Below are 15,986 nucleotides of genomic sequence, written 5' to 3' on the forward strand. Positions count from 1 at the left end.
CTGAATCAAACCCTTCCTAGCTACTAATTAATACAGGAACGAACTTCACATGCTAGGACAGAATCAATAAGAATCATTTTTAATTAAAAATTTAATGCAATCCTTTTTCTTTAATTTTACATTTCTAAGCTATATTCTATTTCAAATTAATTTATTTCATAGGAATATGCCTACCGGTATACTATACCAATAAGCAAAAGCAATATCGTACTGTTTAAATGTATTATTACAATAGCCCATTGTCCTTTATTTAGTTTAAGAGAAATTATAAATTTACCCAGTTTAAGCTGTACTTTACTTCATTCACACACATTACATACATTTATCCATTACGCAGACACTTTTTATCCAAAGAGACTTAAAAGTGCATTTAAAGGCATACATTGTTTAATCATTGTGTGTGTGTGTGTGTGTGTGTTTGTGTGCGTGCGTGCGTGCGTGCGTGTGTGTTCCCTGGGTTCAAACCTATGACCTTTTTCCCTGACCTGTTAAATGCACTACCACTCATCTATACTGAAAGCATGCAACAAACAATAAGCCTCCTTATTTTAGGGAGGAGTCAAAGATGATTTGAGTCAAAAACTCTTGCAGTTTCACAGTTTAATATATGTTTTGCAAATGATAACAGTTTCACAAGAAGGATTTGTTTCAGATGGCCTAAAATATGCTTTACTCTTTGCTGTGTCTGGTCTTCTTACTGTTCCTTACTGTCCAGGTATGTAGAAAGAGATGATGAAAAAGGCAACTCGTATAAACAATATTCTTGCAATAACGTGTTTGTGGATTGTGTTTGTGGTGTTTGTAATGTAAGGAGAGTTTTGGTAAGACTTTTTAAAAATACTAAATATTTACACTGATAGCTTGTGGAAGGTTGTCATATCTACAGTAATATTAATACAGATCAAATTTATTTTTACTACTTTTTATGGATAATAAACATTTAACACACTCATGGATGTATAGTGTTTTGTATTTTTGTGCCTAAACTGTGATTTAGGGCTCTATCTTACACCTGGCGCAATGCAGCGCAATGCGCGACGCAAGTGGCTTTCGCTAGTTTCCACCCTAATTTTCACGTTTAGCGCCGCGTTGTTTAAATAGCAAATGCATTTGCGCCCCCTTTTGCGCCCATGGGCGTTCTGGTCTGAAAACGAGGTGTGTTCAGGCGCTTTGTTGGCGCGTTGCTATTTTGAGGCAACTAAAATAGACTACGCCATTGACCAACAAAAACCTGGTCTAAAGTCTAAAGTCAATGGCGCAATGTGTTTTATGTTATTTAAAGAGCGCAATAGTAAAATGCGCCTATACACGGGAGGACAACGCGGGTTTGCTTATCACAAGGTACATGAATGCACAGCAGCACAAACATGCTTTTAAATATGAAAGATTAAAGGATTGAATGTAAAAGATTATTATTGAGTCTCTTGGACTTAAATGAGGACCGATAATCAGACATTAGAAGACGAAAAAGCGCTGCTTCACCTGCAGCCTGGTAAGTAAATAAATGCTTTGCTTTAAACAAATGCGTCTGTTTTTAAATGTTTTTTTTAATGCTACCTCACGGATTTATTGTATATGATGACTCTGTACCTGTGGATATGGTGAGATGAGAAACATTTTTAAGTGATGCTTAAAAAAACTCTTTGCTAAAAAAAAACGCTGTCCAAAGTGCTGAAACGTAAGGAGAGCCGTTTGTAAATTCTTTATCTCCTGTTTGTTACAAATAAAGTATTTTTAGAGTACAAACCTTATCTTACATACTTGTAAATTATTTTTTGATGATATTGGATAGCCATACATTTAAAGCAATTACAAGCCTGCTTTTTACTTCCATGACTAAAAGAAAACGGGTTTTAAAAGGTTTCAATAAAAAAATAACAATTTCAATACAAGTGAAAAACAACACAATTATTTAACATTAATCTTAAACTGGGAATCTTCTTCCTCCGCTTAGTTTTTCAGTTTACAAAGTCCGTCATCTAAATAGGGATTAGACATAATGCCAGCGCAACTGGCTTTTAAAGGGGATGAGAGCTGTGACTCTCATTGGTTTACTGCACGTTACGCCCAAAATACTCCCATTAAAATAGGACCTACCCTTTTCGACCATGCGCTCGGCGCAAAAACCATTTTTCCCGACGTTAAATTAGCAAAAGTGGATTCGGACACGCCCATTTAGACGTTGCGCTGTGCGCTTTAGACAATGCGCTTAGATCGTTAAAATAGGGCCCTTAAAGTCACTTTAAGGTAAAAAAAATCACTTTTAAATATTTTCGTACAGTTTTTCTTTTTGATATGCTTTAATAAACACAGTAGGTTGTTGACAAGGCAAAATAAAAGTTAGCCACAAATGTTCAATTAATGCAAATGCACTCTGCAACTGTGCCATAAGCAATAACGCCGTTTGTGACAAAGACAAATGATTCATACAAATGTTCGTGTCAAAGCAAATCATTTTAATTAAATACCTGACAAATCTAAAAAATATTCAAATAAAACAATTTCAGGTTAAAATATGCTCATGTTGTAACATTTAAATTACCTTGTGGTTTTTATGTAAAAAATAAGTTTGTTAAATCAAGTTTAAATGGATCCCTAAAAAAATTTGTGTAGCTATAAAATAATGAAAAATGTTTGAGGGTAAAGACTATGTTAGAGGTAGGGTTATGGTAGGGGTTAGGACTTGGTTGTGATGGTTGTATTAAGTGTCATCACAAAGATAGTTATGCAAACGTGTGTCCGTGCTATTGTTACTCTTCATTTTACTCTTTATTTGTTTGATCCAGAGTACTGGAGACTGTCGCATACTATCAAACAAGAAACGACACAAAAGAGAGTGGGTAATACCTTCTAGAAAAGTCACAGAAAATGTGGACTATACTCATGATCCCTATGTGGCCAGGGTAAGGCAACACAACATCAAAGTATCAAAGTCAGTCATTCAATTTCTTTTTTCTACATTTTCTACACATTTTGTCTAAAAACGCAGTATTACAGCAATACTACCTTTCATAGATTCGATCAGACATGAGCGAGTCACTGTACTACACTCTAAAGGGGCCAGGAGCTGATGAGCCCCCGATTGGCCTGTTTGTGATAGATGAGCACAAAGGGATGGTTCGCCTTACACGGCCTCTTGATCGTGAGGAGAGAGAGATCTACACAGTGAGTAAAACATATTACACACATTTAAAAAAAGGAAAAATAAGAAAAAAACACATACCTTCCACAACAAACCAGGAGTAATATCTTTAAAGATTTCGTGAAATCCAAATTACTGATGACTGATCTCGAACTGCACGTTTTGTCCAATCAAATGCCTTCTATTAAACCCTGCCCCATCCTCTGCTATCTGCAAACATGACAGGAGCTTAGCAGTAATTTAACATCGCCTATATTGGCTTTAAAAGAAAAGCTGTGACTAGCAATTATTCTACTATTTTCAAAAATATAATTTTATTTTTATGTTTTTTGTAGCTTAGGGCAATTGCATGGTTCAGTAATAACAGCATAGCAGAAGGCAATATTAAAATAAATGTCACAGTGGAGGACCAGAATGATAACCTTCCAAAATTCATCAAGTCAGAACGAGGCAGCGTTTACGAGGGAAGCTCAGCTGGTGAGACTGATGTGCCAAAACTATTTTATCATATTTTATGAATGTGACCCAGTCTGTGAAATCCAGGCTAAAGACTCATATTCTAATAATGAGTTTCATTTTAATGTCAAATTGATTTGACATTCTCAGTAAATATTTTAGACATCAAGGTTTTCAGAATGTTCTTTACGGTGATTTCATCAGTAAATCACAAATAAAATGACTTTAGTTGGGTTTTTAAAGACTGTGTTTTAAATGATATACCTGTAAGATATTTATTAAATTTCTTTCATTGCTAATCTAAGATTATTTTTGTAATTTCTATGTCCTGATTTCTAGGAACCTTTGTAATGCAGGTTGTAGCCAAAGATGAAGATCAGCTAGGCACACTAAACAGTAAAATAGCTTACACGTTAGTCAAACAAGAGCCAAACAATGGCAAGCTTTACTTTGCCATTGATAAAGACAATGGAACGATCTTCGTGAAGGACCCAACGCTTGACAGAGAGGTATTTACTTCTAATTATATTTGTAAAGGTGTGCTTGTGTTTTTGTACTTTTGTTCTTACATGCATACCTTTCTAAAGTTTTGTGTCACTTGACTAAAATGTGTTTATATGATCTTGAAAACTGTTTAGTTTAAATGTATAATTTGTCCTGCATAATTGCTCCAACATTTCTTTCATTACAAAACAAAATGGGTAGCACTTTACTTGAAGGGGTGTTCATAAGACTGATATGACACCTTCATAATTATGAAATGATGTGTTATGAACATAAAGGATGCACAAATTTTATGAACATTTATGACAACTGTCATTAAGTGTCATTTGTTCAGTTATGTCATTTTTAATGCAAAGATGACATTGTTTGAAATGTCTTTGTTATGACAACTTGACATAAACCAATATATCATAACTGACCACTTTTCATCAGTGATACAAATTGAATTTGTCATTAAAATGTCATTAAGTGTAAATACTCTGTCATATCGTTTTATGACAGCGTCATGAAGATTTTTCTTGACCTCAACTACAGTGGTATAAATTAAATTTGTCATTAAAATGTCATTAAGTGTTAAGCTCTGTCAAGTAGTTTTATAACAACATCATGAATATTCTTCAGTTCATGGTGTTTTTTTAAGTTTCCTCCAGGTGTTTAACAAATAAAATCAATAATTCAGTAATAATAATAATTAAAGTTGATAAAATTATATTTTATTGCATTTGGAGACAGATTCATCTAAAATTAAATGAATACAGTACAATAATAGGTTAAGCCATGCAACGTTGGGTCCATATCGTTGCAAAGTTAATAACATTAATTTAAATTGATTACATGTTTTGTTAGTTTTTTCTTGTCAGAAAATTTCACAACCCTTTGTGTGAGGAAGAACAAGTTCTGTTAGTTGTCAGATTTTTTATGTTTTGTTACTTACTGACATTTAAATGAAAATTTTATGCAATGTTTTTAACCCATAAAGCTAGGTAGTTTCTTAAGTTTGATAATTATTCTACTATGTCACGTTTATGACAGAAGTTATGATGTATTGGTTTATGTCAAGTTGTCATACAATGTAAATTCAAACAATGCCATCTTTGCCTTAAAAATGACATAATTGAACAAATGACACTTAATGACAGTTGTCATAAATTTGCATAAAATCTCCTTCATGTTCATAGCATGTGTAATGAAAGCGTTACCACAAAATATTAAAATTGTTGTTGAAATGGATTTCTTGCACCAAATATTGAAGAAAGTGGCCAAAAAGAGCCCAGAATAGATGGGAAATCATTCAATACTGTTTTTAAAAAGCATCCCACGATGAGACTTCAAGAAGCAGAGTACATTTATGCAAATTCTTCGATGCTTTGAATATGATCAAATATATCTGATATAGTTTAGATTTATTGGGGGTTTGGTTGAGTTATAACGTAAATCAATTAAATTTGTGTTATTTTACACACATATTTTATGAGTTTGCTATCTTTATAACTCAGCCACCCTGTATCCCATGTATGAGCAGGTGTTGCACCATCACATTTATTTAGAACAATTTATAAGCTGTGAAGCCCAAAATATGGTTAGCTTTCTTAAAAGTCCCATCAGATTTATATTTATCTTCTCCTGTAAAGCTCATTGGTGGAGCATTGCAACATTAGCAGTGCAAAAGGTCATGGGTTTGAACTCAAGGGTTCAAGGCAAATTGTACCATAACTTACGAATGCAGAATTAATAAGAATTAGCAAACTTTTTTTCGAAAAATGTGTACGAATTCTCGTGAGATAGTGTTGGACATACTGATGAAAATGTATATACCTTGTAATACAAAACAAAATGTTTCATGAAAAATATTTTTTAAATGGATTTCTTGGAACAAACAGTAGTAATTTTGGATAAAATCTGGATAAAAGCTTTTAATGAATGCATAAATGTCAAATGTTTCATAACAGAACATAATAAGGTTAAAAAGAAGTCTTCAACCACCCACTTCTGAAAAGTATTTGCATAATGTTCATAAAATTTTATATTCTAACAAACTCACAAAACATATATAAGCCATATGTCAAATAAAAGCTCTCACTCTCAAGAATATGTTTACTGACACCTAGTGGAAACAAAAGAAACTGGGACATATTTAATATATATACACATGTTTTATGATATATAGTTTATATACTTAAATCTAACTTTTCATTTGTGTTTATCATTCATTATGAACGAATACAATAGAAATATGAATTATTCCACCCTAATTCTAATTCTGTAAAAAATGCAAAGTATGCACAAGAGCAAAAGAGTATATTATTCCTAAATATGGAAAAAAAGAATACGTTTTTCAAAACTTTTAAATGGTAGTGTACATACAGGTATGTAACTTCAGAAGACCTCTGCAATTTCTGGATGCATCAAGGTTACCAATGTTTTCCACTCTCAGGAACAGGACTCGTATATGCTTACACTGCACGCTGCTGACATGTATGGAAGTGCTGAAGGAAATGTTGACACAACTACTGTGTTTATAGACATCCTGGACATCAATGACAATTTTCCTACCTTGGAGAACAATGAGGTACTGAAAGCATTGGCATGTTTTTAAATCCAGCTTGTGCATTTTCTGGATCAAACTTAAGCGATGGACATTAAATAGTGCAGTTTCCATCATATTCCTCTTAAATTGTATTTTACATTGAGATAAAAGTAGTATTTCTGATCTTCTGATAGTTGTTCAAAAAGACCAAGCTGTGTAAAGTGTGATTTTCGTTTTTCCCATTTAATAGTTTTCAGCGAGTATTGATGAGAATGTGGCACATATGGAGGTGTTGAAAATCCAGGCACTTGATGCAGACGAAGAAAGGACAGACAACTGGTTGGCTGTGTTTGAAATAGTCTCAGGGAATGAAGACGGACGTTTCTCCGTTGAAACTGATCACAGGACAAATATGGGAGTGGTGTTCTTGAACAAGGTTAGGATCTGTTTTGTACACAGTTATAGAAGGTTCAGGAGTTTCTGATCTCTTTGTACCCAATTTTTTTCAGGTATGTGGTATGTCTGACTTTAATAAATCTTTAATAAAAATATAAAATTGGAGCTAAAAGCAGACAAAAATTATTCTTTAGGAACTTATTTTCAATTCAAAAAGAAGCATGTCATAATAAAAGTCACCATCTCATGTTATTACCATTGCACACAATTACAAATCCCTACATCATCATACAAATTTGTATATTAATTTGTATATTAATAATTTTTTTCTAATAGTCAAAATGTCCCTAATTAAAGTACATTTTGTTCTCTCCCTCAGGCTGTTGACTTTGAGGCTGTATCTAATCTGAACCTGAGCTTGGCGGTTGCAAACAAAGCTCCTCCGGGTGCGCCTCTGGGCAGATCAGCAGGTCCTGAGGGCTTAAATGCATCTGAGCAAAAGTTGTACTTACTAAAGATCAATGTGGAAAACAAGCGAGATGGACCAAAGTTTGAGCCGAGGGTCAAGTTTGTATTTGTGTCAGAAGACATCCAAAACAATTCAATTCCAGGAGTGATTGCCACGTACACTGCTATAGATGAAGACACGGGAAAAACAGCAGAAAAAGTCAAGTGAGAGGATTTTGTTTGCTTGTTAAAATGATGTCTTAGTTTGAATATAGGTTCAAATGCAAACTGTGCTGACTATACTTAATGTAAATGCAAATTGTAGTACAAATATTTAGAAGCATTAGTAAGTCTTTATTAAGTTTTCAAATGTTCAATAAATGGAGTTATCCAGTGGTCCCTGTTTGTTTAGATATGCAAAGGGATATGATCCTGATAACTGGATTTCTGTTAATAAAGACACGGCTGAGATTACTCTCCACACTGTGCCAGACCGCGAGTCTCCGTTTGTGGTGAATGGTACTTACTATGTGAAGATCCTCTGCATAACAGATGGTAAGTATCACAGTAAGTCATACCAGCGGAGACAGTTTTATTGCAGTTTAACATTGCAAGAGCCAAATGTTAATAGTTTGACTATGAACATTGCACAAAAAAGTGCAAATAAGCAACACATTTTGTATTGCAATAACTGTTGCAGAGCTCCTAAACTTCTTTTGTTTATAACTGTTTAACTTCATATATTGTCACATTTTAAATATTCACAACATATCCTAAATCTTATCCGAATGACTAACATTGCACTTCATGTTTTTTATAATATTTTAAAGATCTATAGGCTAAACTTTCTTTCCATTGTACACTACGGCAGCGTCTGAAAGCTTAGGCAGCTGACCTGTTGCCTCGCTATAACATGAGGCAATAACTTCGTATGAAGGCAACTCCAGGAAATGCTTTTGGAGAGCCTTCATAGGCAGCGTAATGGATTTCAGTTTGAAATATAAACAGAGAACGCCCTGGGTGCCAGAGTTATACACTTTCAGACTTTAGAAAGAAAAACATCAAAAAGCGCCTTTTAATTTTTGTCATTATTAGAGGACTGACAACAACACATACAACCATGTTTAGCACTTCAACAGTGTTTTATGTCATTTCAAAGGGTTACCTGTAAAATTATACCAAAATTTTGTATGTAAACCTCTCCATGTGGGTGTGGGAAGCCTTGAAATTGGGTAGGCCGAATTCAGGTGGAGGTTAATGCACCCAAAGCTAAGATTGTATCTGAAAACTACGCACCCACTCAACCCCTTTCCAACTCTTCTTCCAGTTTATCAGCCATCATTTGTCATGTACAGTGGAAAGGCGGCTTTAAAATAACCATGATGATATTAAATCAATCAAATATGACCGACGGGCCGGATAAAAATTATTGAGGGACGCATTTCGCATTTTTAGGCATTTCTTTTTTATATATATATATATATATATATATATATATTTGCCTCTTTCGGGAATGCTAGTGGAAACTATTTTTATGTAAATAAAATGTATAAATTACAATGAATCCAAACTTAAAAGTTTATATTTCATTTAATATTTAAGTACACACAATACTTATACGTTTCACCTTAAACAGTGTTTACCATTTTTTTAAAGAAACAGACAATGTGACTCGTTTATTTACGTGTGAAGATACTGAGCAAATGTGCAGTGCCAGAATCTTTCTAAACTTAACTGACAGATTGAATGCCATAAACCACCAAAAATTTTAATTATTTGCAGTGTTTGTTAAAATTAGGCTATTGTATTGAAATAACTATTTGAAGGTTATAAATAAAATTTTGTTATAGATAAAGTTAAGATAAAAGTTAGCTAAGTTCTTTGAATCATTATATTTGATTTGCTAAAACTCAAAGTGGTGAAATCGATGAACATACATAAAACTTTTAAGCTGAATAAACTTTTTTCACTGGTTTGAGTACATTTCACTCATTACATTGTACTGTTCAAGTTTACAGTGTACTATTTAAGTTACCAGAACTATGAAATAAAATATAAGTATTTAAATTTCATGCTATCTTATATTTGAGCTTCTTCGGATCAACAACCCTTTCCCAGGTTGTTGACCCAGGTTATATTAAATATTAAGTACAAAAATACACTGTCAAAAATAAGCTGTAATTATGCAGTTGTTTGACAGCAACTTACTGTAGAAGATAAAGACTGAAAATGTTTCATGTTTATTTAACTTTTAACAAACTGTTGCCAGTAAATAACATAAATGTAAAATCTACAGTAAGTTACTGGCAGCCAGCTGCCATGCCAGTGGCACTGTAATTTCTACAGAAATTTTTTACATTTTTTTTTATTTAAAAGTTATTTTAAATAAATTAATTCATTGACACAATTTTGTACGTTACAAAACTTATTTAAGCATAGTTTTTTTACACACACATTCAAGGCTGTGCAAACTTGTACTACACTGTAAAACTTTTTTTAGCTGTTTTAAATTATGAAGGTTAAGTCAGTCTTTTACAGTGTATCCAAAATGCATACTCCAAAATAAGATCACAGATGGTATGTGTAAGATTTTTCTTTATTTAAGATGATTCACTGGAGCATGTTTTTTGTTTAGAAATACACTCTCGGACATCTACAGGGACTATAGCCATACAGGTGGAAAACATTAATGATATCTGTCCAAAGCTCACTGACAATGTGAAGTATGTATGCAGCGATGATAAAGTCGTGAACGTCACAGCAGAGGACAATGATGCAGATCCATATGGAGCTCCTCTGGAGTTCATTTTGATACCAGAGAAGACAACAGGAAAATGGAGTCTGCGGAAAATAAATGGTAACACCAAACAGAACCTCTATCTAACTATCTTTACCATAAACAGTTGGAGAAAGGCCTCTTTAAGATCTAGTTTGAAACAATATAATAATTACATTTATGCATTTTGCAGATGCTACCCAAAGTGACTTTTACACTGCAGTTAGGGTAAACATTTAATCACTAGATGTGTTCCCTAAAATCCTTTGCATTACCAACTGAGCTACAGGAACACATCAATTAACCAATTCCAAGTTTATATATTATAATATACAGTATCTCCTAAACAAATAACATGTTTTTAAAAAAAATTATAAGGTTGCTGTTTCTTACCTCCTTAGATGTAAGTGCTTCCTTGCTAACCTATGAAGATTTATGGCCTGGCTATTATCAAGTGACAATGGAAATCAAAGACAGTCAGGGTCTGGCCTGTCCTGATGAGCAAGTCCTTCAGTTCGAGGTGTGCACCTGCTCAGAAAAATCTTTTTGTGCTCCACAATTAGAAGTCACGCTTGGGGAACCAGTGATTGTTTTGCTGGGTCTAGAAATCCTCTTCCTTCTCTGTGAGTATGATAATGTTCACTTCACACTAAATTTAAAAAGTTGTGTTTTAGCGCCAGTAGCCTCATGAAACCAAACTGCACACTTCAAAACCTACAGAACGACTTTCTTTTGTTTGTTTGTCTGTCTGTACTTTCAGTGCTGGCCTTGATCTTAATAAAATGTAAATGTGGAGGAGATGCGTTTATTGACATGCCTTTTGAAACCAAAGCCTGCTTCATCTCTTACAACACAGAAGGAATAGGAGAATATAAGGTAAACTCTCATCTCACATAGACTGGAAAACATCTCTATAATAAAGTGACGTTTTTTGGAGCATATAGCGTGTGATCTCTGTGCAGGATGATCTTCTGATGAGCATTTCACCAAAATTCACCAGTGAAAGGGGAAATGAGTTCATAAATGCATCCACAGCAACAGTCATGAACTTCAAAACACCAAGGGATGAAATTCAGACCCCCAGTTCACACGTGACTGCCAATGTGAGTGCTATAGGGTCAGGAATGATCCACAAGATGTTTGGAAGTCTCTATGACGAGCTGGACATGCAGGAAATACCTGTCAATTATCAAGCTATAAATTATGCCTTGCCAGATGCAATACTGAAAGAATACTTCATGCAAGTAAGTGATTCATGTTTCATTTGATTATAATAAACAATTTACAAATTCTAACGCACCACTCTCTAAAAATGTCTGGGTTATTTTTGACCCATAATGATTAAAAATTGGACAGAATACATGCTTGGTTAAAAATGACCCAATTGGGTTGTTGTTGTTATGCAACCATGTGGTTGAGTCAATTTTAACCTAGCAGTGTGTTCTGTCCAATATTTACCCATTATGGGTCAAAAATAACCCAGACATTTTTAGAGTGTAATGTCACCAAAAGATAAATGAATAGTAATTTACTAATTTAAAACACTGCATGTGTCTTCTACGGCTGTCAAAATGCCTGAACAAGTTAAGTAAATTTCTTAAATAATAATAATATTCACATTTTAAAGACATCTTTATGCTAGAGGAATAAAGTAGTGTACACTATCAGAAAAAGGTTTAAAACTGTACCTTTTTTTGTCTCCTAAGCCCAAAAGAGGGCGCAGCACGGTGAGAAAATACACTGTAAGAAGTTGGAATAATTCAATTAATTCGTTTTTTTATTTATTTCTGTGTTTAAATTTTAATCTGACTTCAATTTATAAATTATCAATATTATTCTGAAACTGATCATAATTAATATATTTACCATTGTTATATTTTTATTCTCTTAATTATTTATTATTAATTACATTCACATAGAGATCAAGATGTAATTCTGAAGGTGCTAAGGCAATTCCCTACAGCTGGGTGTTAAGGGATTCATAGAATGAATAAACAATAAAAAATGTTGCACTTAAATCAATCATTTGGTTATTCAAACCCAACAATCAAAAATATCAACATTTATGTTAAACATCACATTAACTAAAAAGATCAGCATAGAAATAAAAGTCACAAAGTCAAAATCATACCTGGCAATCAAAGAGACACAGCCATGCACGAAGTTCTTAATACAGATTTTTTCTTGAATCTTTTGCCAATGTATCTTAAATGCTAACCAGAACAAAGACATCATAAAACTATATGGCTAAGAAAGAAATTTAGTTTGCCCAACTTCAAGTGACCTTATAAAAGCATGGTAAACATGCCAGAAGTACTCTGGCAAAGCTGCACCTCTAAGAAAAATGCATCTTATGTCCTAAGTTTAAAACTTTGGTCCACATTATCTTAGACTTATGAAAAAATTGACCATTTTACCACACATTAATATAAAATTGCAATCTTAGAATCACATATTAAATACATAAGGTCATATATTTTCAGCAGATACCCATTGATGTGAACCTGGAGGTTAGAGGACTGTTTTTAGGTTGAAAAACTTTGTGATGAAGAAATCAAGAGATCAAAGGGGTTAAACGTCTGTAAACAGCAACACTTGAGGTTTTATAGTTGTCTCTTCTTAAAACAAACTTATTTATTGTTTTACCAGCTGTCTTACAACTTAAAAAGTAAGTTACCTGATAGTCTTAAAATTTGAGTTAATTCAACTTAAATATTAGTTGACACTTTTTTTGACAAATAATATTTACTCAACTAATATTTTGAAGTTGAAGCAACAAACCTTTATTCAGTGTATAAACAACATCATACATATTTTACGAGTTGGCTAATTTGTATCAATTCATACGACCACATTCAAGTTTTGGTACGATTTGCCTTGACCCCTGTGGCATTGGGGTTAGGTGCGGGGGTAGGGGTTCGGTTTCGTTATTGTTTTTTCATGAGAATCATATGATTTTGCACAATTAACTTTGTATGAATTGATACAAATTAGCCAACTTGTAAAATATGTATGATTCCTTAATTAATTAATAACTTTTATTGAATAAATCTGAGTTGATTCAACAAAAATATTTAAGGCAGCAAAGATTTTTTTACAGTGCCGTGATGAACCGTGATGTAATGTAACTTTTTCTGTGTTGTTTTAACCCATTGTTGTGTCAAATATAAACATTTTCTAGTTTTATTTAACCCAGTGGTTGGGTTTGTCCCTTTTGACACAACACCGGGTTAAAAATATACCCAGCATTTCTTAGAGAGTTGTCATCGTTCTTCAACAAAGAAAGCAATGTTTGGAATCAACACAGAGCCACAAAGTTTAAAACCTTGCTGATGCAGTGACTCCACCTTAACCACATCAGCAAACAAACAACTCATTTCCATTTCTCTTCACGCTTCTGTAGAAAGCAAGATGTATATCGGGAGCTGCTTATTCAGAGGACGAACCGATGAATTATACATATGAAGGGGAAAGATCTGGTACAGATTCATTGAGCATCTGCATCTATAGTGAGTTTGACAATGACTTGGAGCTCTTGGACGACCTGGGTCCAAAGTTTCACTCTTTGGGTGAGGTGTGTGGACTCAGACAGTCTCCATCAGTACCTACTGGGACACAGGCTGACCCTAAAGTTACTGTTAATACTGTCACGACCAAACCAGCCACTCATGAGACTCCAGTTAATGCGGGATCTTCCAGTCACGTGACAAAACCGGTCCAACCCAGTCCCGTAGAGAAGTCATTACCTGTACAAGCCACACCTAATGACGAACTAGTCACACCTGTATACTACACGATCAACAAGCCAATATCTAGCAACGTTGTACTTTCACAGAATCTGTCATTTGGGCATGGACAAGGTGTGTACATAATTAATCGTTCTTTGGAAACTGAGGGACAAAACATTGATCACCCAATTATGTGTTCACAGATTGCTCCTTACATGCCCGTCATGGTTAGACAAGGCTTAGGTGAAATTATTTCTATTCCGAATCTGTTAACAAATCAGAACCTTGCAATGGTGCAACGACCAATGTTAATTGGTTCACCACAGCTGGTAGAAGTACCTGAAGGATTGGTTGTGTCTGGAGAATATGGGCAGGGTAGAGTGAATCTTAGACATTATTTTACTGTACCATGAGCCCTCAAACACTTTCAGCACCAAGTTCAGTGCTGGTCAGGTAGAGGACAAACCTGTAGAGGTATGCATCATGTTATACACAAACAGAGTATTTGTGAAATCCAGAGTAAAGTCTCATAATCTATTGATGAGATTAGGAGGATCAATGTTTTATTTCACATTAATTTCAAACTTTGACATGATCTTACTCAGTCAATATTATAGAATATCAAGGTGTTATATTTTCACAGAATGATCTTTACATTATGTAGGATGATTTTATGTAAAAACAGCACATTACAAAAATATGACCTTATCAGAGTCTGGGTCACATTAAATAGTAGATTCTTCTTTAGAATGTTAAAACAATGGACATTTGAGTCCAGGAGTGCTAAGGCGAGTGAGAGATTTTAGCCTTAACAGATATTTTTAATAAATAATGTGTTTGTGTGTTTTTAAAACAAATAATGTGTTTGAAAACATGACCTTTACATGCACCCCTGCTTTAAACCATCTTTCATTTTATTATTTCATTACAGATATTTAACATATATTTTTAAAAGTGTATAAAAGAATTGTTAATTTTTTTTACAAAAGTTGTCACTGGGACAGAACATTTAAAAAAAGTTCCTAATATGTAATATTTTGGTACAGATACACTATTAAAAATGAAAGCTGGTAACGCTTAAAAAAAGTAAAAAAAAAAACTTTTAGTTAAAAATTTAAGGTGATTTTTTTATTTTTAAAATACTTCAATATTTAAAATATTTAAACATTTTCAACTTTTTTAAACTTTCAACAATTTTACAGCTAAAGTGAAAACATTTAAGTTGAAAATATTTTACATTTTAGTCGTTACCAATTGAAGTAATTTTTAAGTTAATCCAACTTACTATGTACCTTTGAACTACCAATATGCATCTTTTAGTTACAAAAGTGTAATTTTTGAAAAAGTACCACCAACTTTTGTAACTTCTTGTACCTTTATTTGAGAGTTTGCTAAAATAAATATTTATTTCAGCATTTTATCTTTTGGAATTTGGTTGAAGAGTCCTTGTCGTATTCTAACAAAAAGTTAAAAAAACTGGTAACACTTTACAATAAGGTTCATTTTACACTAGTTAACATGAACTAATAATGAACTGCACTTATACAGCCTTTATTAATCTTTGTTCATGTTATTTTAACTTTATAAAGTTACTTTATAAATACTTTATAAAAATCTTTTTAACGTTAGTTAATTCACTGTGAACTAACATAAACAAACAATTAAAAGCTTAATTTCTATTAACTAACCTTAACAAAGCTTATGAACCTGTAAAGTGTTACCAAAAAACTTAAAGATGTATGGTATGTGTGACTATGTTACTGTTTCACTTTATGGGACAGTAAAAATTTTTGGGGCTTGTTTTTATTCAGCCTGAACTACTTTATGGAAATCACGGAGACGCATTGGGATTGGACTTTATTTACATTCATGCTTTATGAAGAAATCACATTTCTTGCCCTGGGTTATTGATGAAAATTGCATCTATTTAAAATTTAATAAAAATGTTTATTTATATTGCATTTTATTTTGAAGTTGCATTACAGTATTTCAGAGCAGCTTTACTTGTAA

General features: G+C 33.3%; 1 protein-coding gene across 1 annotated transcript; it reads left to right on the forward strand.

The window, feature by feature from the left end:
- Positions 1-609: 609 nt before the first annotated feature.
- dsg2.2 (desmoglein 2, tandem duplicate 2) lies at positions 610-15,930 on the forward strand. The gene is made up of 14 exons (XM_065257280.2): positions 610-715; positions 2,787-2,903; positions 3,016-3,165; positions 3,478-3,619; positions 3,938-4,107; positions 6,537-6,671; positions 6,880-7,065; positions 7,405-7,697; positions 7,885-8,027; positions 10,108-10,329; positions 10,650-10,871; positions 11,009-11,124; positions 11,211-11,492; positions 13,652-15,930. The coding sequence occupies exons 1-14, from the start codon at positions 665-667 to the stop codon at positions 14,387-14,389; spliced, it is 2,967 nt and encodes a 988-aa protein (XP_065113352.1). The 5' UTR covers positions 610-664; the 3' UTR covers positions 14,390-15,930.
- The last annotated feature ends 56 nt before the right edge of the window (positions 15,931-15,986 follow it).

This window comes from Paramisgurnus dabryanus, chromosome 12 (genome assembly GCF_030506205.2).
Source record: "Paramisgurnus dabryanus chromosome 12, PD_genome_1.1, whole genome shotgun sequence".
In the NCBI taxonomy this organism is placed as follows: domain Eukaryota; kingdom Metazoa; phylum Chordata; class Actinopteri; order Cypriniformes; family Cobitidae; genus Paramisgurnus; species Paramisgurnus dabryanus.

Coding starts and splice junctions, on each gene's coding strand:
- dsg2.2 (XM_065257280.2), top strand. CDS start 665: ATGCTTTACTCTTTGCTGTGTCTGGTCTTCTTACTGTTCCTTACTGTC. Junction 4,108..6,536: donor ACCCAACGCTTGACAGAGAG/GTATTTACTTCT, acceptor TTCCACTCTCAG/GAACAGGACTCGTATATGCT. Junction 7,698..7,884: donor AAAACAGCAGAAAAAGTCAA/GTGAGAGGATTT, acceptor CTGTTTGTTTAG/ATATGCAAAGGGATATGATC.